Here is a 27,766-nt window from a genome sequence, read left to right as displayed (position 1 = left end):
TAAAGTCATTTACACACGAATACTCTATTACGTAAAGTGTTTAATATAGATTTTTGACATGACATTAATTTACAAAATGATCATCTAAACACCTTTAAAAATTATGTGTCATGCAATAAGCATCAAATGTCTGCGATACATAAAGAGGATGAGTTGAGACAGCTTATACAATTATTTTTAGAATAATATTTTCTTTTCCTACCAAACACACCCTAAATGAACATCCAATTGGAATCAGATAGGAAAGTTCACAAACAAAAAAAAAATAAAAATTATAGGGAATCTCAAAACAAGTGAAGTGTAAAATATTATATTTTTCACAAGTGATTACAAATAGTTGAAGATTTGACAATTAATTAACAAAGACTAGAGTAATTTTTTAAATCTTCTTTGGCCTTTCAAGTTTGTCTTTGTCCAAGTAATTATTTCAACTGCTTTTGTCAACTTCAAGGTATGATTGTTGAAGAATATTGGGTGTTAATACTTTCCTCTTTAAAATTTTCTAGACATATTTGGTGTTGAAGAGTAATTTTTCAGATTTTGAGAATTGCATACATGGATATAGGAAAAGAAAATGAAGGAGAAACAGAGAAATTTGGAAGCAACTCATTGGTATGTTAGTTTCTAGTACCTCGATTAGTATATTGTTTTGTTGTAGTTTTTGTTCTATTACTATCTGCTATTTTTGTTATTGTTGTTTCTTGTATCTTCATTACTACTTCCTTTTTGGGATTGTTTTTCTTAAGCCGACGATCGATCAGAAACAGTTTATGTACCTTTGAGGTAGGGGTAAGGTTTGTATACGCTCTAGATCCGACTTTGTGGGACTATATGTTATTTATTTTGTTTATCTTGCTATTCTGCTATCGTTATTTTTTATTCCCGCCTTGCTTTGATTACATCCAGAGTAAAAAGACTTTCGAAACTTGTAATCTTAGATCCATCGTGTGTTTCATATCTGTATGTGGCTGTTGCTTACTAGTATGTTTTATTTGAAACAACATCCCTGCGTACACACTAATTTCTGGGATTATGCTAGGTATGTTGTTGTCGTTATGTTTAAGTTAAGTACAGGACAAACACTTAGCTTATGCGCCCTCTACGTTTTACGTTAGTTGCCTTTTAAATTAGAGTGAATTTTATCATGGCGAATTTGTGGCACTGAAGATTTTGATAGGTATTATATTGCTGAGTGAATAGATCATATTTGATATACATTTGGTCTATTAGCAGGTATCATCTGCTCTACTTTGCGAGGACATTGTCGATCTTAAGGATTTCATACAAGGGTTAAAGAATGAACAAGATCAAGTTGAAGAGCTGAAATTTTTGTTGGCATGTTTACAGCTATGTTATTACATTTCCGATGCTGAAATGTCCTGCATATCATATGAGGTTCATGATTTGCTTCACTCACTTTTAAATCAGAGTAGTGGAGATGACATGATGGTTAAATTAACAGATCATGTCGTTCCTCGCCTCCTTGAAAACATCACAAGTTCTAAAATCTCAGATCATCATCATTCTGCTGCCATGAATGAGGATCAGTTGGATGAACTTTTGGACGTGCTCCTCGTGGATCTCCATAACCTACCCAAGGTTCGTGTTGAGTTGATTTCCCCGTCAATGGCTCAATATGAGCTTCTTCAGAATGTGTTTGGAAATTTAAGAGATTTCCATAGGTTGAAAGTAAATGGTTGTGTTCATGAGTATGAGACAATCGAATATGTCTTACCGCAGTTTCAACTTATGGCGGAGAGAGTTGGACACTTCTGTTTTGTGCTTTTGTCTTCTCAACTCGATAAATCAGATGAAGATGATGACAATGAACATGTAGTCTCTCAAGTCAATTCCATGCTAGTCGATCTACTATTGAAGATAATTCCGGTTTCACTGGAGGTTATGCACCTATGTTGTACAAATTTGAAAGGTTCAAAGTTGGAAGAAGTTGGACGTTTCATCAAGCAGCTCCTAGAAGCCTGTCCAGACATTCTTAGAGAATCTCTGATTCATCTACAAGAGAACATGGTTATTAATGCTGTTACTCCTAGCTCTTCAACGTATAACATTCATGTCATGATAGAGTTCCTATTGATTATTCTTACTGATGGGCTCACGGCCGTTATTCGTCATGACAAGTTGTTTGTTCTCTTGGCACGTGTTATACAACTTACCAAGGAGGTATTTGTTTTTTTTCGTAACTTAGAAGAGAACATGAATGAAGCTAGTGGTTCAAATCTAAGCTTGCTGGAAAACATTGAACTCCTGAAGGTTGTTATTTGTCTATTGTTTCTTGTATTTCCGTTACTTCTTTGTCATGGGACGGCATGCTTTGATTGTTCTTCTTGTATCAGAAAAAGTTAGCCTACACTCTACCTTCTCCAGTTCCTATTTTGTGTTTATGTTGTTGTATTGACTTAATCTTTATATCCCTCATGTCATGATAGCCTAAGTATGACTTGAGAAGTAGAAAACTAATCAAGAGCTTTCTGTTGACACCCAAACATTTTTTAAAAAATTCGTAATTTTGTGCCACAACGCTAAGCTCATCATTTGAGCCCATTTTGAATTTTTATTTAAGTGGGTAACTAGGTCGAAAGAAGGGGGGATTTAATTTTTCTGAAAAAAGAGGCAGCCGCCATTCGCTCCCCTCATCCTCTTCCCTCTTCCTTCCTTAGCAGCCCCCCACCCTCTCTGCCCAACGCTGCTCCATCCCCCTCTGTTCTCCATTTTCCGAGCAGCAGCTCGTCGAGGAACCAATAGCCAGCAGCAAGGCGAGGCAATGGCGAGCAGCAGCTTCTGCCGGACGAGCAACGACGAACTCCGGCAAACAACTAGAAGCTCTGGCACCACCACTCCTCCTCTTAGTCCATCTCTCCTCTCTTCCTTTATCCTTCACTTTCTTTTTTCCATCGCTGGCAGCACTCAGGCAAGCTGCGAGGCAGCAGCAAGAGCAGCGCTACAAAGCCTCCATCGCAAGCAGGAACTCCAGTGAGATGAGCCAGGAAGCGCCGCCCCTTCCCCTTTTCTCCTTCCCTCTCTGCTCTATGCTCCCTGTTTTTTTTTTCTTTCTTCTTCTATGTTGCAGGAACTCCGGTCAACAGCAGCTCCAGCAACCTCGACGTTGCTCCGACAAAGCCGTTCACACAACCCAAAGACTCAAAATTGTAGCGAGCTCCACTGTTTTCACCTAGTTTGGTAAGAAGTTTCGAATAATTGTACAATTTCTTGTTGATTTGGTTCACTGCTACTGTTTGGACTTTCGAAGACCTTTGTTAATATTTTTAGTTGTTTGGAAAAATTCCTCCGTCAACTTTATTTATTTTATTGTTTTGTTGTCTATCTTTAATCTGTGTTGATATGTTTTGGTTAAATTGACATAGTTTTGTCGTGTTAGTGGTATTTTTCCCTTGTGACATTGTTTCTTTTAGCTATAGTTATATATTTTGGTGCATTAATTATTATTTATGTTCATATATTTTTATTATTATTTTAATTTTTACTTTGTATAGTCATGCTACTGGAAAATTTATATTGGTATATGTTTTCTTGTTTACTTATTATTGATTCATTTTTTGTTGTACTACTGCTTTATATTTTCATCTTAGATTCCTTCCATTAATTTGGTTATATTAAATTCGTTTATTACATAAATTGTCATGCTTATTTCTAGTAAAATAAATTGATGTTGCTTACTTACTCACTGTTTTATATATCTATGTTATTTTTACTAAAATATTGTTTATTGATATATTTGTTTTTGGAGAAGTTTAATTTTACAATTTTTAGGCTTACTTATTTTTATTGTTTAAGATTTTGCTGTTGATTATGTGATTCATGAATATTGATGGTCTGTCTTTCCATTTACCTGTACTAAGTTCATTTATAAGTTTACTTGTGAAAAGGGCCGATGAAAAAACTCTCCGTCGGTTTTGGAGGCTTTCCATTTTAAAAGACGAAAATTTAATTAAAGTTAATATTTTTGTTGTTGAAATTGGCCGATGAAGAAATTACCGTCGATTTCCAAGGCCTCCCATGTTAACAAGACGGATTTTTAATTATTTGAGTTATTCATTTTTATTTATATTTATTCGACACTAACTCTTTTACTAAGTGTCTTTACAGGTACACGGAGGTGCTTCTCTTTGAATTTATTCGAAAAAGCTCGAATTATACTTTTATTTCATATTTTGTGAATATTGACGTTAGGCAAATTTTAGGCCGATAATTATTATTTTATTGTGTTTATTGCATGTTTATTATATCTGTATATTATTTTATATTCTTCCTCAATTTGAAAAAAATGAATTCAGTCGGGAACCACATTTGTGGATTCCGAAGGGTGCCTAACCCCTTCCCTTCGGAATAACTTGAACCCCTTACCTAGAATCGAATTGGTTTCGTAGATCATAATTGGTTTCCTAGTTTTCCTAAAAATTAGGTGGCGACTCTTTTTAAAACTCGTTTATTTTTAAAACTTTGTTAAAATTGAATAATTAATTTATTTTCGAGTTGCCGCGACGTTTCGCCCTATTTCGACAGAGTAGGGATGTAAACACTTTCGTTTAGAGAGTTAATCTGCATACAATAGACCCTTATGGTCCGATCCTTCCTCAAATAGTGCGCACATAACGAGAGCTTAGTGATCCCACTCTTTCCTTTTTTTTAAAAAAAAATAAAACTTTAATTTAAGTTGTAACAGGCCAAACACTTAGCCCTTGTGACAGTTGTCTATCGTTATTTAAGAGTAAAATTTGGAGTTAAATAATCAAAACATACATGAACTATCATGTTTTCACAGGTTTCACACCTGATACCTAAACTATTAGTTGTTCCGTTTTTTTCTCTATCTATGTATATTAAACAATTTGAAACAGCATTTGGTCTTTTGGCAGGTGAGTCTTCGCAAGAACATTGTCAATCTTGTAGATTTTGTAAAGATTTTAAATGATGTGTAGTTTGTTTTACTACTTCATTATTCTTTTGTGATTTCCTTATTAGTTTCATTTTCCTTTGTAACTTTGAATTTAGCGATTATAATATTTGAATGTTCTATTGGTGAAATTGAAGTTGTTACACAATTATAGGGGTATCTTGTGTCTTTTTCCCTTGATTAAACAATATAAAGTGATAATGTGTAACTTTTGACCACTAGACTTAAAAAGTAAATATAAAAAAAAGATGACTTTAGTCTAAAGTAGTCTTGTGAATTGTCTTTTTCTATTGTCCATTTCTCAATGTCTAATTATCTCTTCTTTCTAATACCAATAATTCTCCAAATTCTCAATTCCTTTAAGCACTGCATTCTCATACACAACTTTTTGAAATATATCATTTTTTTACAAAATTTGATTGGTCATTTTTTTTTCTTTAGAAAAATGATTTTTTGATTTATAAAAATAAAGAAAATGACTTTTTTTTAATAAAAGCAGGAGAAACGAGTTCTGCAAGTAACATTCTAAAATATTATTTGTTTTGAAATAGAGGGAATAGGAATCATAAAATTGCATGTTTTGACTTTAAAATGGGCTGGTCTTTAACTTTTGTCTTTTAAAAATAAAATCTATACCTAACAATATATAAGTTTTTTAGCAATTAAAATCATATCTCAACATAATTTATAAAATATTATGATATGAAAATATAAATTTTTATCCTTCTCCAAAAACAATTGTTCAAAAGTGCAAATGACCAAATAGGAACCCCACCTAGTGAGACATTATTAGTGGGCTTTATCTTAATACCTTTACAGCTCTCAACTGAAAAAGAAAAGATTCTTATTTACAGCTTTAATTTTCCTTTTTAGTTTTATAGCAAATTAATTCTCTTTAGAAGTTGAAAGGAATTTTATTTTTTTTGATCTTCTTTGGCTTTGATTAGTGAGAATGGAAAGAGGAAAAGAAAATGAAGGACAAACAAAAGGGGAAGATAACAAATCATTGGTATGTTTGATTATAATATTTAATTTTTTTATTCATTCACATAATTCTTGTATGTATGTTTGTTGCTTTATGTAACTTAGATCGTGAATATAATCTTTATAACTTATAGAGATGGATGATTTAATTTTTGTTTATATACACTAAATCATCTGCTATAGTTGAATTTATCAAATTCATATTGATCTTGTTAATGAAATAAATCAAAAAAAAAAAAGCAAGGTAAAATGAATATAAGGGTGGTTCATGAGAATTAACCTGAGGTATCAGGTTCAAAACTCAATAGAGACAGTAAAATACTAGGTAATTTTTCCCATCTTTCCTAGCCTTGGTGGTCAGAGTTGTCAGGTACATGTTGCTGCTGAGAGGTGGCAGATATCACGTAGAATTGGTCGAGGTGCACGTAAGTTGACCTAGACTCCATAGTCATAATAAATAAATGAATATAAGGACAAGAATATAATCAAACCCTGTATTAGATCTTGAGAATCGGGCCTTGGTGGCCTAAGTAAAACGTGTTCTGAATGGCGAACTGGGAAACAAAGGGCTTTTGTTTAAAGAGAGAGCTTAGTGCATCAAACTGTTTTTTTTTTTTTGCTTTTAAGACTCAAGGCGTAACAGACCAAATTAACATTTAGCTTATCTATTAGTGCATTTGTGATAGTTGCCTTTTGTAATGTAAGAATAAAATTTAGAGTTAATAATCAATAATATACCTGAACTATCATGTTTTCCGAGTTTCACACCTCAACTATATATCTGTTGTTCCCTTTCTCTATCTGAACACTGAACTATATATTATCCTGTATGTATTAACGTAATTTGAAACAACATTGGTGTTTTGGCAGGTGTCATCTGTTGTACTCCGCGAGGATATTGTCAATCTTGTAGAATTCACAGAGAGGTTAATATATTGGCATGTTCAAACTTCTCTTGAAATGGATGAGGATATGATGTTGACATCTATGTCGTTATTTTGTCATCTTTATTACTCTTTCTTTTCAGAAAGTTGTAATGACGAAACGTGTTGCATATCAAATGAGATTCATGATTTTGTTCAGTCACTCATGTTTCATTCAATTAGACAAGACATGCTGGTTAGTAGAAAGTGTCGTGACCTCTTGGAGAAAATCAAAAGTTATATTAGCTCACATAGCTATGCTGAACCAAACATGACCGAGGATCGTTTCATTGAAATTTTAGATGCCATCTTCATGTTTCTACAACATCTACACAAGTGTTCTGAGTTGATTTTCCCATCAATAACGACTCCATCTGAGCTTCTTCAGAATGTATTTGGCAATTTAAGAGATTTCTGTAGGTTGAAAGTAAATGGTTGCCTTCATGAGTATGAGACGATCGAATTTGGCTTACCTCATCTTCAACTTATTGTGGAGAGAGTAAGACACTTCTGTTTTACTCTTTTGTATTGTCAACTGGACATATACGATAAATTTGATGCCTCTCTAGTTAACTCCAATCTAGCTAATCTACTTATGGAGGTTATTCCTGTTTCACTGGAGGTTATGCACCTATGTTGTACAAATTTGGAAGGTTCAAAGTCGGAAGAAGTTGGACGTTTCTTCAAGCAGCTCCCAGAAGCCTCTCAGGACATTCTTAAGGAATCTCTGATTCATCTACAAGAGCACATGCTTAATACTCTTACTCGTAGCGCTTCTACGTGTAACATTCATGTCATGATAGAGTTCCTACTGATTATTCTTACTGATGCACTCAAGGATGTTATTCGTCATGACAAATTGCTTGTTCTCTTGGCACGTGTTATACAACTTGCCAAGGAGATATTTGTTTTTCTTCGTAACTTAGAAGAGAACATGAATGAAGCAAGTGGTTCAAATCTAAACTTGCTGGAAAACATTGAACTCCTGAAGGTTGATCTCAAGAATGATTTCTTAAAAGCTCGTGCAGACTCGTCTCCGCTCCCCTTCCCCATGAGTGATGGACCGCTCTTCATGACTCTTCTGCTCACAGACTTAAAAGACTTGGCCTATTCCAATGCTTATTCAGTTTCTTTGATAAAAGAAGAAATTAAGCAGGTGAAACAAGACCTGGAAATCATAAGATCGTTGTTCGGTTATGCTGAGCAAGAGTTGCATAAAGATCTTTGGACTCGTGTTCTAGATTTGGCACATGAGGCGCAACATGCCATTAACTCAATTCTTGCCCGAGATCATGGTTTATTGCAGCTTATCTTCATACTTCCTGATACCGTAGAAAAGATCAAGCTTGTCAAAAAAGAGGTACAAGAAAAGATCTCCGAGAGCAGCGGTATTATTGTTGCAAACGCTCCCAACAAGCCGGTTGAAAGAAACTCATCGTGTACAGTTGGTAAAATAATTGTAGGTTTTGAGGAGGAGACAGAGTGGATAATTAGGAAGCTCACCAGCGGACCAGCTGACATAGATGTCATTTCCATAGTCGGCATGCCTGGGCTTGGAAAAACTACTTTGGCTTACAGAGTGTATAATGATAAGTCCATTGTTGATCATTTCGACGTTTGTGCTTGGTGCACAGTCGACCAGGAACGTAATGAGAAAAAGTTGTTGCAGAAAATTTTCAATCAAGTTATTGGATTGAAAGAAAGATTCAATGAGGATCATGACGTTGCTGATAAGCTGCGGAAACGACTATGTGGACAGCGGTACCTTGTTGTCTTGGATGACATGTGGGATACTGATACATTGGATGAGCTAATGAGACCTTTTCCTGAATTTCATAAAGGAAGCAGAGTGATTTTAACAAGTCGGAAAAAGGAAATTGCTTTGCATGGAAAATGCCACAGTGATCCTCTTTATCTTCGATTGCTAAAATCAGAAGAAAGTTGGGAGTTATTAGAGAAAAGGGTATTCGGAGGAGAAGGTTGCCCTGATGAACTAAAGGATGTTGGAAAAAAGATAGCTCGAAGGTGTGGTGGGCTTCCTTTAGTAGTTGATCTAATCGGTGGAGTCATTTCGAAAAAGGAAAAGAAAGAGGCTTTGTGGGCTGAAGTTCTGAATGATTTGAGTTCCTCTATTTTTAAGGATGAAGAGGAAGTTGTGAAGGTTATACAATTAAGTTATGACCATTTGTCAGATCACGTAAAGCCGTGTTTGGTTTACCTTGCAACTTATCCAAAGGACCAAGATATAAGGATCTCTGAGTTGAATGATTTGTGGATTTCTCAAGGACTTGAGATGAAAAGTGCAGAAGAAGTAGTGGATGAGTTAATTTCGAGTAGTTTGGTAATACCTTTCGATGATTCTATTTTCAAAATTCATGATCTTGTGCATGACTTTTGTGATATAAAATGTAGAAAGGAAAAGTTGCTTCACTTCATAGGAGGTTCAAAAGCTCCGTCTTCTTCGGATCTTATGCCACGTGGAATTATCTTTGATTATAATAAATATGTATATTTTGCGGTGTTTGATCCAAGACAGAAGATTCCCTCTGTTAAACACCTCCTCTCTCTGAAGGACTTTGGCATGACCAGTGATTGTCTTTCCTACAAGAGTCACCTAAAACACTTGAGGCTTCTCAAAAGTTTGGATTTGTGCGGCATAACATTGCCAGAATCTTTGCTGAATGAAATCGGTACGCTCGTTCATTTGAAGTACTTAAGAATTCAGATGAAGGCAAAAGTTCTCCCTCCGTCATTTTCAAACCTCTGTAATCTAGAAACTCTGATGGTGAATAACGGGAATCAGTCATGCATGATACTCTCACCTTGTTTTTGGAGTCTCGCAGAGCTACGAGTTGTGAAGATGATTTGGGGTGCTGTGTTTGATCCGGTCATCACTGTGTTAGATGAGGATTTAAGGTTAGAAAATTTGACAACATTAAGTAATCTCTACATTCTCGGTTCAGAAGACACGGAGGATATTTTCAAAAGGTTTCCTAATCTTAAAAACCTTCAAGTCGATATCAAAAACCAAATACCAGAGAATATATGTTTTACAAGATTGGCTGTCCTTAATAAACTTGAACTCATTTTCTCTGGTTCTCCTCGGAATTCATTCCCTGAATATACACATGGCTTCCCTTTGAGCTTGAAGATACTGAAGTTGAAAGGGTTCGCTGTGACATCCGATACACTTTCAAGACTACCCAACCTTGAAGAACTAAGTCTAGAAGACGCAATCATTGAGGAGGGCAAAGAATGGAACATGGAAGATCATGTCATTTTCCAGGATCTCAAATATTTAAAATTGGTAGCATTGAATTTTTCAGAATGGAAGGTTGATGCAGAGAAATCCTTTCCCGTGCTCGAGAAACTAGTTATAGGTTCATGTGATATGCTTATGGAGATCCCAGACAGTTTTGGAGATATTGCGTCATTAAAGTTTATCAGGGTATGGTCCAGCCCTCAGCTTAAAGAGTCGTTGTTCAAAATTAAGGAATATGTTGAAGAAATGACCGGAGAAAACAAGCTTCACGTAGAATTCTACAGTTGGGGGTCTTATTAATGTGAGTATGACTACGAATTTTAGAAATGTTATGTTATGTTTTTTCCAATATTACACAATATATATGATCAGATGATATATGTATGTATGTATGCCTTCTTCCAAACATATTCCTTAATTAAGTTATTCTATGTGTGCTTATTTTTCGTTATAACGGATGAGATATTGTATGTGTGTGACATCTGATGTATTATTAGATTGTTATTTTCAGTTACCATAAAACATGAAACAAGCCTGATTTTGAAATTGCCTGATCGTCTCCATTGTGTCAATTGAACACTCCAACTTACAAATTTTGATCATCTAGACACCTTCCATACGTACTATATGTGTTATGTTCGTGTCACGTATTCACGAGACATAGTGATCATGACGAGATGTGCTTAGTTGTTTGTAAAAGTAAGTAGAATAAAGTATTTTAACTTGTAAATGAATGAAAAGGGAACATATAACTAGACATGAATTTCAGTTATAATTAATTAATGATTCAGGACTATTATTCGTCACCCCTACACTTGACTAATAATATTTTTCAAAGAAGTGTAAGTTCCAGATAGGGTAACTGAAGAACCAAAAATCAAAATCATAACAATAAACATAATTTCCAAATAGGAAGGTTTCTTGATCTTGAGGTAGCATAGGCATGGTAACAATATCGACACGGTAACGCCCAAAAGCGCACCCGTAAATGCCATGACATATCCAAAGAATGGAACGGTTAACGCAACAGTGACCGTGCTGATGACTAAAAATGTTCTGATGAAGTAGCTTACGATAAATTTACTCTTTCGTAAAGGTAATTTATCTTCAATAGCCGTTGCAATTGGAGAGACGACAAGAGCATACTTTGTTATTGGATTAACAAGTGTCGTATATATCGTGATTTTTGAACTAATTTTCCCCGTTGGGAGATTTAATGTTATTTGTGACATTAAATTCTGTCCATACATTAAGTACCCCATAGTTGCCATTGATCCATAGGTTATGATGCTTAATATAAAGCACACAAATAAAACCTGTTTTGACAAAAAAAAAAGATTTAAGTTATATATACACACAATGATCAAATAAAAAATGTTTATAACTATTGGTATAATATGACATATGAATATTTATTTAAACGCTAAATTTGGTATATAATTAGATCGAGTGCTGAAATTTATCATTAAAGGATTGTTCATGTATTCTGTCTTTCAAAAATGATGTCATATCTTATGTATTAGAAAAAAATATTAGGGGTTTTGTTTAGTAGGTAAAAAAAAAAATTTTTGAAAATTGTTTTTTATATGAAAGAAGTGATTAACGTATTTATTTTTTTAATATTTAATACTCCCTTCATTTGGAAAATTGTTTGTCATGTTGCGCTTATCGAAAGTTAATTTGAATAATTTTCAAATGTAAATTAGATCACATTAATTCGATATTTTAAACAAAAAAATTAGATATTCTAAAACTACATGAAAATTACTATAAAATACAATTTTTTGCATATTATATGATGAAAAAATACATCTTAAAATGTCAGTTAAAATTTTTATAGTTTGATTCTAAAAATAGAAATCATGACAAACAATTCCAGACGGAGGGAGTAAGTAAATAAAAATATTATTATTCCAAAAAAAATGATACTCTATGTTATATCATTTTTTTTTCTTATTTATTAATCCTCATTTAGATAGTACAATAATTTGTGGAGCAAATTAAGTCAAACCCCACATGCAAGAAAGTCACTAAGAGGTCGTTTGATAGAGTGTATTAGGAAAAATAATACATGCATTAGGTGTGTTTATTAGAAATACCTTGTTTGTTACAAATTTTTTTGGTCATGTATAACTAATGCAAGCTTAGTTATACATAATATTGTGTATTACTAATACCAAGAAATTCTAGGTATTAGTAATACATAGCATTTTAACACTTGCATTAGATTATGTAATTACAAAAGTACCCTCAAAGCCCTTTAAAAAACATTTTCCATAGTAGTTTGTTTTATTCCTTTTGCTCAATCAAACATTGTTTGCTCATCTTCATAAGGTTAGTACTTTATCTTTCGTTAAAATCTGTATTTTTCAACATCTCTTTCACAATTTAAGATGAAATTTAGGTTTAGCTCATTTTTTAAATATGCTTTGAGCTCGTCAAATTCTAGTGTAGCCATTTACTTTTGAGATTCTGAAATGTAATTATATAGCTGCTATGACAGTTTTCTAATATGTCTTGTATTTTTGTGTCTGGTCTCTGTTTTTCATTGTTAATTTCTCTATGAGTTGATGAATATGTGTGATAGAAGAGGTGAAGAAGTTCGCTTCTATTTGTTTGAATAGTGTGGCAGATTATTTCTCTGATCGTTATGCTAGTATTGTTCCTGTTGGTGGCATTTCAATATCTCTTACGTTGTTCCTGTTCCTGCAGACTGCGCTTCGACATCTGTACTCTGCACGTCTTGATTCCTCACAACAATTTTGTGGACACTTTGATAGAACTAGAGTTCAGGGGTACACAAAAGAAGACTCGAAGTAGACACATTCCCTATATCAAAAAGTTTTACCTTACCTCTTTTGTTACTTCACACATTGACGACTTCCATTATATGATTGCCAGAATCATCCTTGGGAAAGAAATTTGCCAAGATGGAGACTAATGCTTAAACTTGAACTATTTTTGTGTTTTCTATTGCCAGTCAAGTATATTTAGCTTCATTTCTCTTAACACTTTGATTTCCTCGAGCAGTGGATGGAATTCGGCGAGACAAATTGATGGTCAGAGTTGAAGAGAAGAAGCTTAGATGAAATGAAAAACAGACATAGATGTGAAGATTTCCTGCATCTTAGTAAGATGAGAATAGACAGACTCAAGGAATGGGTTGACAGAAACCTCCAACAAGAGGTATGGACATCCTAGCTAGTATGAAATGTTAAACTTCCCATTTGTGTGAGGAGCTGGTGATTTATATCTATGTTCATTCTACTTTTGAAGAATCGCTTAGTAAGTGTGTCTTAATATTATGTGTTGTGCGAAAATGTAGCTCCTCGGATGAAAACTAAGGATCCCTATCTTTGCATATGAATAAGTTGATCTTTTGGACTTATGGTGGCAAAATTGTGAATGTTACCTATCACTTGTGTCAAAAAATTGTCAAGGAACCGAGGCAAGGTATTACACAAAGCTTCAGAAGTTGATGACTCCCCTGAAATTGGTGATCTTGAAGAGGAAGCGAAGCTGCTATGAGATATTGCTATAAGTTAAACCTTCAACTTTCCATTGGTTGTGAACATCTTTGTATATTTCAATTAGGCTACTTTTGGTGTACATAAGTAATAGCAGGCCTTCCAACTGACTTAGGATCATTTTCTGCTGACCTTTTTTGAATGTTTTAATCAACTGGATCTGTGACTTTCCATATATATTGAAGATGTTTGACATCTTCTTCTTCTTTTTCTTTTTTAATCTTATTTCAATGTAATAACAACTTTTTAATTTTATATTTGAAAAAGAAGAAGAATAGGAAGAAATAATATTTTAGCAAAGAAATCTTTTTTGATGTTTTAGCAAAGAACGTTGTTGCAAAGGAAGTATATAAAGAAATAAAGTGTAAAGGGTATTTTTGTAAACACACTTTTTAAATAGAAATTATGCAAGATTTATTTTTTCTAATACATCAAACCAAACAGTGTATAAAAAATAATGCAGACATTACTAATGCAAGCACTAGTAATGCAAGTATTACTAATACATCCTATTTTGCATTGTTCTTATACCCTCTACCAAAAGACCCCTAAGATTTTTATTCTATCATACTTTATATTATGGCTAATCCCAACAACTTGTAACTCAACGGATCTCAATATTATTGCATTATCATTTCAACAATATACCTTAGATGATATTAATAATGTTCGAATCAATTTGTGTGTATATCAAATATCTCATTAAGGAATTGTTAGGCTAACGATTCATGTTATATGGTGGAGGTAGAAGTATCTTAATATATTAAAGTGCATGGTATATATATTAGTGGAGAAAATCATCAAAATGATCCTTAATGTTAATGTGTATGTGTTGCTTTATATTAAGTCTTAATGTATCAAAAAAAAATGTTATATTTAACGGCAAGTTTCACGTGTGACTAACAAAATATAGTATTGTTATTTCCTTTATAAGCTCAAAATAAATAAATAAAACCATGACTACCATCATTTTTTCTAACAAATATTATTAGCTAAACATATACATTAGTTACTATCTGTTATTTTGGTTGTAGTTTATGTTTTGTTACTATTTGTATTGTTTTGTCGTAGTTTCTGTTCTATTTCTATCGGTATTGTTTTTGTTTTTGTTTTGTTACTGCCGGTTGTAGCTTTTGTTCTGTTATTTGTCTATTGTTTCTTGTATTTTCATTACTTCCTTGTCGTGGGATGGCATGCTTTGATTGTTCTTCTTGTATCAGAAAAAGTTGGCCTACACTCTACCCTCTCCAGGTCCCATTTTGTAGTTATGTTGTTGTATTTGACTTAATCTTTATATCCCTCATGTCATGATGGCCTAAGTATAGCATGTCCGGAATGACTTAAGAACTAGAAAACTAATCAAGAGCTTTCGTTAGAGAGTCAATGTGCATACAATAGATCCTTATGGTCCGATCCTTCCTCAAACAGTGCGCACATAACGAGAGCTTAGTGATCTCAGGCTTCCTTTTTTTGTAAAAAATAAATAAATAAAACTTTAATTTAAGCTGTAACAGGCCAAACACTTAGCCCTTGTGATAGTTGTCTATCTTAATTTAAGAGTAAAATTTGGAGTTAATAATCTAAACATACATGAACTATCATGTTTTCACAGGTTTCACACCTGATACTTAAACTATTAGTTGTTTCATTTTTTTTTCTCTATCTATGTATATTAAACAATTTGAAACAGCATTTGGTCTTTTGACAGGTGGTTCTTCGCAAGGACATTGTCAATCTTGTAGATTTTGTAAAGATTTTAAATGATGGGAGTATTGTACTTTGTTTTACTACTTCATTATTCTTTTGCGATTTCCTTATTAGTTTCATTTTCCTTTGTAACTTTGAATTTAGCGATTATAATATTTGAATGTTCTATTGTGAAATTGGAGTTGTTACACAATTATAGGGGTATCTTATGTCTTTTTCCCTTGATTAAACAATATAAAATGATAATGTGTAACTTTTGACCACTAGACTTAAAAAGGAAATATAAAAAAAAGATGACTTTAGTCTAAAGTAGTCTTGTGAATTGTCTTTTTCTATTGTCCATTTCTCAATGTCTAATTATCTCTTCTTTCTAATACCAATAATACTCGAAATTCTCAATTCCTTTAAGCACTTCTCATACACAACTTTTTGAAATATATCAATTTTTTACAATATATTGGTCATTTTTTTTCCTTTAGAAAAATGAGTTTTTGATTTATAAAAATAAAGAAAATAACTTTTTTTTTAATGAAAGCAGAAGAAACGAGTTCTGCAAGTAACATTCTAAAAGACCATTTATTTTGAAATAGAGGGAATAGGAATCATAAAATTGCATGTTTTGACTTTAAAATGGGCTGGTCTTTAACTTTTGTCTTTTAAAAATAAAATTTGTACCTAACAATATATAAGTTTCTTAGCAATTAAAATCATATCTCGACATAATTTATAAAATATTATGATATGAAAATAGGGAAAAGGGTCTGATATACCCCTAAACTTTGTCATTTGGAGTTGATATATCCCTCGTTATAAAAGTGGCTCATATATACCCTTACCGTTATACAAACGGCTCACATATACCCTGTTTTTACAAAATAGCACACATATACCCTTCATTTAACGGAAGTTAAAAAAATAGTTTTAAATTTATATTTATTACTTCTAATTTTTTTTAAAATTTTATTTAAGGGTATATATGATTCTTCTATCAAAGTTCAAGGTATATTTTAATTTTTTTCATACATAAATTATTTTTTGACTTTATTTATTATAATTATTTGAATTTCTTATTCTTATTTTTGTTTTTTTCTTTCATTCCTTAGTTTAAAGAATGAAAAATTAAACTACTTTTTTGTGTGTATTGTAATTTAATTTCGTATTCGAAGAAAAAAATTTGATCATCTACAATAAGTTTTACAAGAATATTAGTGAAACATAAATAAATTTGATTATCAAAATAATAATTATAAATTAGTCATTGAAACAAAAAAAAAGTCAAAAAAAAATATGTTTGACGAGGATTAAATTTACTCATATGGGATTATATTTTTTAGAAAAAATAATAAAAATTTAGATTAAAATTATTATTTTTTTCATTTTCGTTAGAGGAAAATGGTATATGTGAGCCATTTGTTTACAACTAGGGATATATATGAGCCACTTTAATAACAAGGAGTATATCAGCTCTAAATAACAAAATTGAGGGGTATATCAGACCCTTTTCCTATGAAAATATAAACTTTTATCTTTCTCAAAAAAAAACAATTATTCAAAAGTGCAAATGACCAAATAGGAACCCCACCTAGTGAGACATTATTAGTGGCCTTATCTTTTACAATTTTACAACTCTATTGAAAAAGAAAAGATTGTAATTACACCTTTAATTTTCTTTCATTCTTTGTTTGATGTAAATTGTTTCTCTTGAGAAGTTGAAAGGAATTTATTTTTTTTGAACTTCTTTGGTTTTGATTAGTGAGAATGGAAAGAGGAAAAGAAAATGAAGGACAAACAAAAGGGGAAGATAACAAATCATTGGTATGTTGATTATAATATTTAATTTTTTTATTCATTCACATAATTAATTTATTCTTGTAAGTATGTTTGTTCCTTTATGTAACTTCGATCGTGAATATAATCTTTACTTATAGGGATCGATGATTTAATCTTTATTTATATACGCCACTGGGTAGGAGTAACATTTGTGTACGATCTACCCTCTACGGATCCTACTTTGTTATGTTGTTGTGATTATTTGTGTTGTTTATGTTGCTATTCTGCTAGCGTTATTTTTATTTCCGCCCTTGTTTGATTAATACATCCAGAGTAACATGATAGTATTTTATTAATGAAGTGCTCATAATAGATCTGTCGTGGTACTTTCTGAATGAGTATGAAATTTGTGTGTTGATGAATAGCCTAAGCTCATTGTAGACTTTTTGTTGTTGTTGATAAGAATTATATTATGTTGCTGAATAAATAGATCATCATTTGGTCTTTCAGCAGGTCTCATCTGCTCTACTTCGCGAGGACATTGTCTATCTTCAGGATTTCGTAGAGAGGTTAAAGAATGAACAAGATCAAGTTGAAGAGCTGAAATTTTTGTTGGCATGTTTACAGCTATGTTATTACATTTCCGATGCTGAAATGTCCTGCATATCATATCTGGTTCAATCACTTCTTCATCAGAGTAGTGGAGATGACATGATGGTCAAATTAACAGATCATGTCGTTCCTCGCCTCCTTGAAAACATCACAAGTTCTAAAATCTCAGATCATCTTCATTCTGCTGCCATGAATAAGGATCAGTTGGATGAACTTTTGGACGTGCTCCTCGTGAATCTCCATAACATACCCAAGGTTCGTGTTGAGTTGATTTCCCCGTCAATGACTCAATATGAGCTTCTTCAGAATGTGTTTGGCAATTTAAGAGATTTCCATGCGCTGAAAGTAAATGGTTGTGTTGAGTATGAGACAATCGAATATGTCTTACCGCAGTTTCAACTTACTGCAGAGAGAGTTGGACACTTCTGTTTTGTTCTTTTGTCTTATCATCTTGATAAAACAGATGAAGTCAATTCCATGCTGGTCCATCTACTTTTGAAGATAATTCCGGTTTCACTGGATGTTATGCACATATGTTGTACAAATTTGAAAGGTTCAAACTCAGAAGAAGTTGGATTTTTCATCAAGCAGCTCCTAGAAGCCTCTCCGGACATTCTTAGAGAATCTCTGATTCATCTACAAGAGCACATGCTTATTAATGCTGTTACTCCTAGTGCTTCAACATATAACATTCATGTCATGATAGAGTTCCTATTGATTATTCTTACTGATGGGCTCAAGGCCGTTATTCGTCATGACAAATTGTTTGTTCTCTTGGCACGTGTTATACAACTTACCAAGGAGGTATTTGTTTTTTTCCGTAACTTAGAAGAGAACATGAATGAAGCAAGTGGTTCAAATCTAAACTTGCTGGAAAACATTGAACTCCTGAAGGTTGATCTCAAGAATGATTTCTTAAAAGCTCGTGCAAACTCGTCTCCGCTCCCCTTCCCCATGAGTGATGGGCCGCTCTTCATGACTCTTCTGCTCACAAACTTAAAAGACTTGGCCTATTCCAATGCTTATTCAGTTTCTTTGATAAAAGAAGAAATTAAGCAGGTGAAACAAGACCTGGAAATCATAAGATCGTTGTTCGGTTATGCTGAGCAAGAGTTGCATAAAGATCTTTGGACTCGTGTTCTAGATTTGGCACATGAGGCGCAACATGCCATTAACTCAATTCTTGCCCGAGATCATGGTTTATTGCAGCTTATCTTCATACTTCCTGATACCGTAGAAAAGATCAAGCTTGTCAAAAAAGAGGTACAAGAAAAGATCTCCGAGAGCAGCGGTATTATTGTTGCAAACGCTCCCAACAAGCCGGTTGAAAGAAACTCATCGTGTACAGTTGGTAAAATAATTGTAGGTTTTGAGGAGGAGACAGAGTGGATAATTAGGAAGCTCACCAGCGGACCAGCTGACATAGATGTCATTTCCATAGTCGGCATGCCTGGGCTTGGAAAAACTACTTTGGCTTACAGAGTGTATAATCATAAGTCCATTGTTGATCATTTCGACGTTTGTGCTTGGTGCACAGTCGACCAGGAACGTAATGAGAAAAAGTTGTTGCAGAAAATTTTCAATCAAGTTATTGGTTTGAAAGAAAGATTCAATGAGGATCATGACATAGATGATGACGTTGCTGATAAGCTGCGGAAACGACTATGTGGAAAGCGGTACCTTATTGTCTTGGATGACATGTGGGATACTGATACATTGGATGAGCTAATGAGACCTTTTCCTGAATTTCATAAAGGAAGCAGAGTGATTTTAACAAGTCGGAAAAAGGAAGTTGCTTTGCATGGAAAATGCCACAGTGATCCTCTTTATCTTCGATTGCTAAGATCAGAAGAAAGTTGGGAGTTATTAGAGAAAAGGGTATTCGGAGAAGAAGGTTGCCCTGATGAACTAAAGGATGTCGGAGAAAAGATAGCTCGAAGGTGTGGTGGTCTTCCTTTAGTAGTTGATCTAATCGGTGGAGTCATTTCAAAGAAGGAAAAGAAAGAGGCTTTGTGGGCTGAAGTTCTGAATGATTTGAGTTCCTCTATTTTTAAGGATGAAGAGGAAGTTGTGAAGGTTATACAATTAAGTTATGACCATTTGTCAGAGCACGTAAAGCCGTGTTTTGTTTATCTTGCAAGTTTTCTAAAGGACGAAGATATAAGTATGTCTAAGTTGAATGATTTGTGGATTTCTCAAGGACTTGAGATGAAAAGTGCAGAAGAAGTAGTGGATGAGTTAATTTCGAGTAGTTTGGTAATACCTTTCAATAATTTCATTTTCAAAATTCATGATCTTGTGCATGACTTTTGTGATATAAAATGTAGAAAGGAAAAGTTGCTTCACTTCATAAGAGGTTCAAAAGCTCCGTCTTCTTCGGATCTTATGACACGTGGAATTATCGTTCATTATAATCATTATGTATATCCTTTGGATGAGTATTTCACGGTGTTTGATCCAGAACAGAATATTCCCTATGTTAAACACCTCCTCAATCTGAAGGACTTTGGCATGTATGTTCGTCTTTCCTACAAGAGTCACCTAAAACACTTTAGGCTTCTCAAAAGTTTGGATTTGTGCGGCATAACATTGCCAGAATCTTTGCTGAATGAAATCGGTATGCTCGTTCATTTGAAGTACTTAAAAATTTGGATGAAGGCAAAAGTTCTCCCTCCGTCATTTTCAAATCTCTGCAATCTAGAAACTCTGATGGTGATTAACGGGAATCAGTCATGCATGATACTCTCACCTTGTTTTTGGAGTCTCGCAAAGCTACGAGTTGTGAAGATGAATTTGGATGCTGTGTTTGATCCGGTCATCACTGTGTTAGAAAATTTGACAACATTACATGATCTCTACCTTCCCGGTTTCGAAGACACGGAGGATATTTTCAAAAGGTTTCCTAATCTTAATGAAGAAACCTTACCCCAGAACACGAACCAGGTTCGTGTAAGTTGCTTTTAAGTAAAGACAGAGTAAAGACACAAACACTTACTGAATTAAAAACCTTCCTCACTCAAGGAAGGAAAAACCTCGTTTTATTAATTCAACTATAAGATTTTGTGATTACAACTCAATAATCAAAAAGTCTTATCTCTACTACTCCCTCGATTGACTCCAATCGATCTCTCCAAAAGGCCAAACCCACCTTTTGTTACAACCCTCACTGAAACTCAACCCTACAAAGAGCCAAACCCACCCTTTGTACAAATCTCTCAAGACTCAACTCCCAAAAAGTCAAACCCACTTCTTGTTACAAATCTAGGAATTATTACAACTCAATAATAAACCTAGAACAAATCAACAAAGACTAATAACCTTAGACTTTAATTGATCAAACTTCAATATCCAATAGTTCTGAGTAGAACAGGTTTCGTGAACCTGGTGCTTATGTTGCTGTGATGAAGGTGAACCTGGTCCTTGCGTTTCTGTGACGAAGACCTGCGTTTTTTCTCCAGAAAATACTACTCTCAAGATGATATATTTCGTGAATATGCAATACCTATCGTTCTGGCTTTGCTGGAAAAATTCTCTCGATTTTTGTGATTGCAAAGACATTTTTTTCTTTCAACTTCTTGATCCTTTTATAGATTTGATTTGCCTTCAACTTCTACAAGGAAAGGAATTACAAATCCTTTTCCTTCTTGAACTTGTCTATATTTACGTCTTTCCTTATTTGACTTGAATTGTAATTTCTTTATTTCTTTCCTTCTTTGACTTGAATTGCTACTTTTTTATTTCTTTCCTTCTTTGACTTGAATTGCTACTTTTTTTTTTTTTTTTTCCTTCTTTATTTATTTCCATATTTGTTTCCTTCTTTTCCTTCTTTACAATTCTGCACTTTTTCTTCTTTTCTTCAATACTTTTTCTTCTTTGTCGCAACTCTCATAATTGTATACATACGACACCATGCCTTCACTTTATCAATCATCAAAACTACTTTATTTGTTCTCCTACTTCCCAACATTTTCCCCCTTTTTGATGATGATAACCAATGATTTGTTACACATCAAGACTCTTTGTTAGTGATCAAAACTTCAATTCTTTGTCATCCATCAAAACTACAAACTTCATGTTTTCTCATTCCCCAACAATTTCCCCCTTTTTGATGATGACAAACTATACATATGTCTATCTACATTATATACTTTCCCCCTTTTGGCATCATTGAAAACCAATAACCAAAGAACTCGAATAACATTCAATGAGTGCAATATCATTTTTAACTCATAGCCACTTGGGCAACACTTTCAAGTACACTTCTGCTAACAAAATGGTTAGTTAATCTGAGGATATTAGTCATCTTAAACTCATACACAATTAAGATCTTCAATGAGAAACGAAATAAACAAATATGTACCAGTTTATGCCCTTAATCAAAAACATATAATATCATGAGTATGAGACAGACATAAGCACATCAAAGAGTCAAAAGAGTATAAAATTTGAGGATAAGGATTGGGACAAAGATTACTAAAGTAAGGAAGAAAGGGATGTTTACTGCCATTGATAATTTTTTCAGTATGCCCATTGTGCACCAGCTTCTTTATTCTGATCAGTTTTCTTAGAATGTGAAATTTCATCACGAGAAACATGAGATACATCATCACCTTTTTTTTTTTTTTTTTAACTCTACTCCGTAGCATTTTCATTCTCCATGATTTTCTTCTTTTTTTTTTTTTTTTTTTAGCCTTTTTCTTGATGACAACTTTGAAGGAGTACCAACTACCAGTAAGAGATTCATCACATTTTGGTGCACAAAGAGATGTGTTTATCAATAATGAAAGCAAGCAACAATTTATTTCTGTGAGAATTGTTCCCCCTGAGAGATAGACAAGTTATACACTTGGAATGGATGAAATATCAATTTGGAGTTTGTGAACCTGGTTCAGATGTGGGTGATAAAGCAGGGTTCCCCCTAAATTAAAGCATGAGTGACTTCAATACTGAGATTTTCATCATTAGAGCAGTTTGAGATTGAACGATGCTTATTGTCAAAGAGGGTTCTTGGTGATCTTTAAGAAAGTTGAATTTTTGATGATCGACCAGGTTCATTAGTGCTTATGTTTGACCCACACTCAGGAAATTAATGCATTGAAAAAGGATGGTACATACCTGAGTATTACAGAGAAACCAGGTTCCCCTTTTTTGTGTTTCTTCATGACTTACTTAATGGTGTTAGCAAAAAGAAGAGATAACATCCGCAAACTTTCTAAGCATTGTTTGAGATGTGACTTGAGTGTGTACCTGTTACAGTACGAGGTTGAGTTAGCAGATATTCATTGTATAATTACTCAAGCGTAAGATTATTCTTTTACTAGCCAATTATTAAAGGAAATCATGATAATGCATCAACTTGTTTCGATAACACCATGCTTTGACTGATTTTTCTCAAGTTCTTCATATTCAAGGCCTTCATGAGAATGTCGCATCATCATATTCTCCCAGATCAAATGAATCTCAAGCTGATTCACAGAGAACCAACCCTTGTCAATTTTCAATACCTTCCAATGAATAACAAGGACCATGTTCACACAACGAAGTTCCCCCTAAAGGTGTGCCATACTCTTACTGTCCCGATTGCTCTAATATTCCCCCAATCTCCAGAACCATAGATTAGTAGTAATTCATGTTGCAGGTGCATCAATGATTGTTAGCTGTGAACCAGGTTCATATGCAGTGTTCCCTAAATTTGCATCATCAAAGATGTTTGATATCATGTCACTTTCTTCAACTTTTTTTTTTTCATCCTTTTCAAGGAATAAACTGTCTCCTTGAAAATCAAAGAGCGAGAGGAAATTTTCTACCATTTTTAGCACATGTTTGGAGCATGCACTATTCATGTACCAAGTTGGCCTTTTCCCTCTCACCTTCACCTGAAACACTAGTCAAAGATTAGTCTTGGGAACCCAGATTAGCTTGGGCCCCTTTATGTGAGTAAAAGGATGAATAAGATTTCTTCTAGCCCATAAAGGCAAATAAGAAAACCTTTTATTTGGAGCATTTTTATTTCGAACCAGGTTCTTAGCCGTATCAGTCTTTTCCTTTTTGGTGAACTTAACATTTTTCTGAAAAGCCTCAAATAAAGCTTTACATTGATTCTTTAAATGACCTGAGTTTCCACAATGAGTGCATAAACTTTTAGACATGTGAATAGTGTGTGACACAAGATTATTCTGTTTTTTAAAACCTATCCCACTTCGACTAGTGGTTTGCTTTTCTTGAATCTGAGTTAAAATTTCAGAGGACCTGGTCCATCTAAGATTTCTTTCCAGATCCAGTTTGGTATGATCAAGATTTTCTTGTAACAACCTATTCCTTTCTGTTAAAGCTTGATATTTTATGGTTAACAATTTTATTTTTTCTTCTAGAGCTAATTGAAGTTCACTAGCAGAGTTTTTGCCCTTGTGACTTAACTCTGAGATTTTAATCTGTTCTTTTAATTTATTTTGAAGAAAGTGATTGTGTTTCTCAAGATTGTCATTGACTTCTCTTAAAGATGCATAGTTTTCCATCACTTGTTCTCTTTCAGAATTGACAGACTGATATGCATCTATAAGAGTACTCAATAAAGACTCTAGTTCCTTTTTAGAATATGATTCAATATTTACTTTGATGTGATGAAAACTTACCTTGCTTTGTTTGTCATCTTCTTCATCATCTTCAGAATCTGTTTCAGCAATGAGTGCAAGAAAATCATATTTATTTGATTGTTCTATTGCAAGTAGTGACTGATTTTCGAACCCTCCATCCTCAAATTCTTCTTCAGATAAGTCCCCCATAGCGGCAAAGGCTCTTCTCGTTGAAAGATCCGCTTCTTGATTGGTCATTCTTCTGTTTGTGGGAATGTACTTATCATTCTTGATGTCTTTGACCTTCTCAAAGTTTGCCTTTTTCTGCTCTAAAGCCCAAAGTGGACAGAATTTGATGAAGTGATCTGGGCTCCCACATTTATGACAAACCTGGTCTTTAGTGTTTTCAGATGGTTTTTGAGAAGTTTTCTTTTGAAAGGTCTGCCCTCTCTTTAGCATTCTGGTGAACCTTTTGGTTATGAGGGCAATATTTTCATCTTCAAAATCATCTGATGCATTTTTATTTAGAACCAGGTTCCTTTCCTTCCTTTTTCCTCCAATTTCCTTTTCTTGGTTTTTCTTGAGTTCGTATGTGATGAGATTACCAATCAACTCATCCATGGCCAGTGAGTCTAGGTCGCGGGCTTCAGTGATAGCCTCGACTTTACTTTCCCAAGTTTCAGGAAGGACACTCAAGAGTTTCCTTACTGCCTTTCCATTAGGAACTATCTCTCCCAAGGAGTACATCTCATTAATGATGGAGGTGAACCTGGTGTGCATATCTTGAATAGTCTCCCCTTCTGCCATCCTGAACAGCTCATATTGCCTGTTCAAGTTATCAATTTTGGACTTCTTGACTTGCGTTGTTCCTTCATGAGCTGTTTGTAGTGTTTCCCATATGGCTTTGGCATCTTGACAGGACGAGATTCGATTGTATTCGTCTGGTCCTATGCCACAGATCAAAATTTTCTTGGCTTTGGCATTGTTTTGGATTGCAAGCTTGTCTTCAACATTCCATTCTTTTCTTTCCTTTGGGATTTTGGTGATTCCATCAGTTGCGGTTTTCATAGGTATGGTTGGGCCATCTAGAATTACTCCCCATAGATCAGGGTTTTCGCCAATAAGATGGTCCATCATACGATTTTTCCACCATCCATAATATTTGCCATTGAACAGTGGTGGTCGTGTTTGTGAAGCTCCCTCTTGTGGGGTAGGTGGTGCTGCCATTGAGTCTTTTCAAGGTGTGAATCTTTTAACGAAAAGACCTGCTCTGATACCAATTGAAGAAACCTTACCCCAGAACACGAACCAGGTTCGTGTAAGTTGCTTTTAAGTAAAGACAGAGTAAAGACACAAACACTTACTGAATTAAAAACCTTCCTCACTCAAGGAAGGAAAAACCTCGTTTTATTAATTCAACTATAAGATTTTGTGATTACAACTCAATAATCAAAAAGTCTTATCTCTACTACTCCCTCGATTGACTCCAATCGATCTCTCCAAAAGGCCAAACCCACCTTTTGTTACAACCCTCACTGAAACTCAACCCTACAAAGAGCCAAACCCACCCTTTGTACAAATCTCTCAAGACTCAACTCCCAAAAAGTCAAACCCACTTCTTGTTACAAATCTAGGAATTATTACAACTCAATAATAAACCTAGAACAAATCAACAAAGACTAATAACCTTAGACTTTAATTGATCAAACTTCAATATCCAATAGTTCTGAGTAGAACAGGTTTCGTGAACCTGGTGCTTATGTTGCTGTGATGAAGGTGAACCTGGTCCTTGCGTTTCTGTGACGAAGACCTGCGTTTTTTCTCCAGAAAATACTACTCTCAAGATGATATATTTCGTGAATATGCAATACCTATCGTTCTGGCTTTGCTGGAAAAATTCTCTCGATTTTTGTGATTGCAAAGACATTTTTTTCTTTCAACTTCTTGATCCTTTTATAGATTTGATTTGCCTTCAACTTCTACAAGGAAAGGAATTACAAATCCTTTTCCTTCTTGAACTTGTCTATATTTACGTCTTTCCTTATTTGACTTGAATTGTAATTTCTTTATTTCTTTCCTTCTTTGACTTGAATTGCTACTTTTTTATTTCTTTCCTTCTTTGACTTGAATTGCTACTTTTTTTTTATTTCTTTCCTTCTTTATTTATTTCCATATTTGTTTCCTTCTTTTCCTTCTTTACAATTCTGCACTTTTTCTTCTTTTCTTCAATACTTTTTCTTCTTTGTCGCAACTCTCATAATTGTATACATACGACACCATGCCTTCACTTTATCAATCATCAAAACTACTTTATTTGTTCTCCTACTTCCCAACACTTAAAAACCTTCAAGTCTGTATCAGAGAACATATACCAGAGAAGATACGTTTTCCAAGATTTGATGTCCTTAATGAACTTGAACAACTCAGTTTCTCTGTTTCTTTTCGGAATTCTTTCGCTGAATATACACACGGCTTCCCTTTGAGCTTGAAGATACTGAAGTTGGAAGAGTTCGCTGTGACATCCGATACACTTTCAAGACTACCCAACCTTGAAGAACTAAGTCTAGAACAGGTAATCATCGGGGAGGGCAAAGAATGGAACATGGAAGATCATGTCGTTTTCCAGAATCTCAAATCTCTAAAATTGTCTTGGCTGAAATTTTCTAAATGGAACATGGAAGATCATATCATTTTCCAGGATCTCAAATATTTAGAATTGAAATATTTGAATTTTTCAGAATGGAAGGTTGATGCAGAGAAATCCTTTCCCGTGCTCGAGGAACTATTTATAAGTGGATGTGATAAGCTTATGGAGATCCCAGACAGTTTTGGAGATATTGCGTCATTAAAGTTTATCAATGTACGGTACAGCCCTCAGCTTAAAGAGTCGTTGTTCAAAATTAAGGAATATGTTGAAGAAATGACCGGAGAAGACAAGCTTGACGTAGAATTCTACCATTGGGGGTCTTAATAATGTGAGTATGAATACGAATTTTAGAAATGTTATGTTATATTATACAATATATATGATCAGATGATATATGTATGTATGTGTGTATGTATTCTTCCAAACATATTCCTTAATTAAGTTATTGTATACGTGCTTATTTTTCGTTATAACGGATGTGATATTGTGTGTGTTCTTTATTATAACGGATGAGATATTGTATGCGTGTGCCATCTGATGTATTATTAGATTGCTACTTTCAGTTACCATAAAAACATGAAACAAGCCTGACTTTGAAATTGCTTGATCGTCTCCATTGTGTCAATTGAACACTCCAACTTACAAATTTTGATCACCTAGACACTTTCCATACGTACTATACGTGTCATGTTCGTGTCAGGTGTTCACGAGACATAGTGATCATGACGAAGAAGGTATTTTAACTTGTAAATGAATGAAAAGGGATCATATAACTAGACATGAATTTCAGTTAGTATCACAAAGTTACAATGACAAACTTATAATTAAT

The 27,766-nt window shown here is 34.0% G+C and overlaps 2 protein-coding genes and 1 long non-coding RNA gene across 4 annotated transcripts; all 3 read left to right on the top strand.

Annotated features, from left to right (window-relative positions):
- Positions 1–446: 446 nt before the first annotated feature.
- LOC107020254 (putative late blight resistance protein homolog R1A-3) lies at positions 447–10,581 on the top strand. 2 transcript variants are annotated; one of them, XM_027917100.1, is made up of 3 exons: positions 447–612; positions 1,231–2,271; positions 7,832–10,581. In XM_027917100.1, exons 1-3 carry the CDS (start codon positions 556–558, stop codon positions 10,400–10,402), a joined length of 3,669 nt encoding a protein of 1,222 aa, XP_027772901.1. In that variant the 5' UTR covers positions 447–555; the 3' UTR covers positions 10,403–10,581. The 2 variants fall into 2 exon arrangements, with proteins under 2 accessions (XP_027772901.1, XP_015076029.1); XM_015220543.2 differs by lacking the exons at positions 447–612; positions 1,231–2,271 and adding an exon at positions 5,642–5,942 and having other exon boundaries at positions 6,788–10,581.
- Positions 10,582–12,397: 1,816 nt separating this feature from the next.
- On the top strand, positions 12,398–13,804 carry LOC107020253. The gene is made up of 3 exons (XR_001456810.2): positions 12,398–12,436; positions 12,815–13,288; positions 13,428–13,804. It is a non-coding gene; the product is annotated as an uncharacterized LOC107020253 (long non-coding RNA).
- A 3,157-nt stretch (positions 13,805–16,961) lies between these two features.
- Positions 16,962–27,407, top strand: LOC107020252 (putative late blight resistance protein homolog R1A-3). The gene is made up of 3 exons (XM_015220541.2): positions 16,962–17,151; positions 17,617–20,625; positions 26,626–27,407. The coding sequence occupies exons 1-3, from the start codon at positions 17,095–17,097 to the stop codon at positions 27,259–27,261; spliced, it is 3,702 nt and encodes a 1,233-aa protein (XP_015076027.1). The 5' UTR covers positions 16,962–17,094; the 3' UTR covers positions 27,262–27,407.
- Positions 27,408–27,766: the final 359 nt, after the last annotated feature.

The sequence above is a fragment of the Solanum pennellii genome, chromosome 5 (genome assembly GCF_001406875.1).
Source record: "Solanum pennellii chromosome 5, SPENNV200".
Taxonomy (NCBI): Eukaryota; Viridiplantae; Streptophyta; class Magnoliopsida; order Solanales; family Solanaceae; genus Solanum; species Solanum pennellii.
The sequence above is the reverse complement of the archived record's forward strand: the minus strand, read 5'-3'. Positions and strand labels throughout refer to the sequence as shown.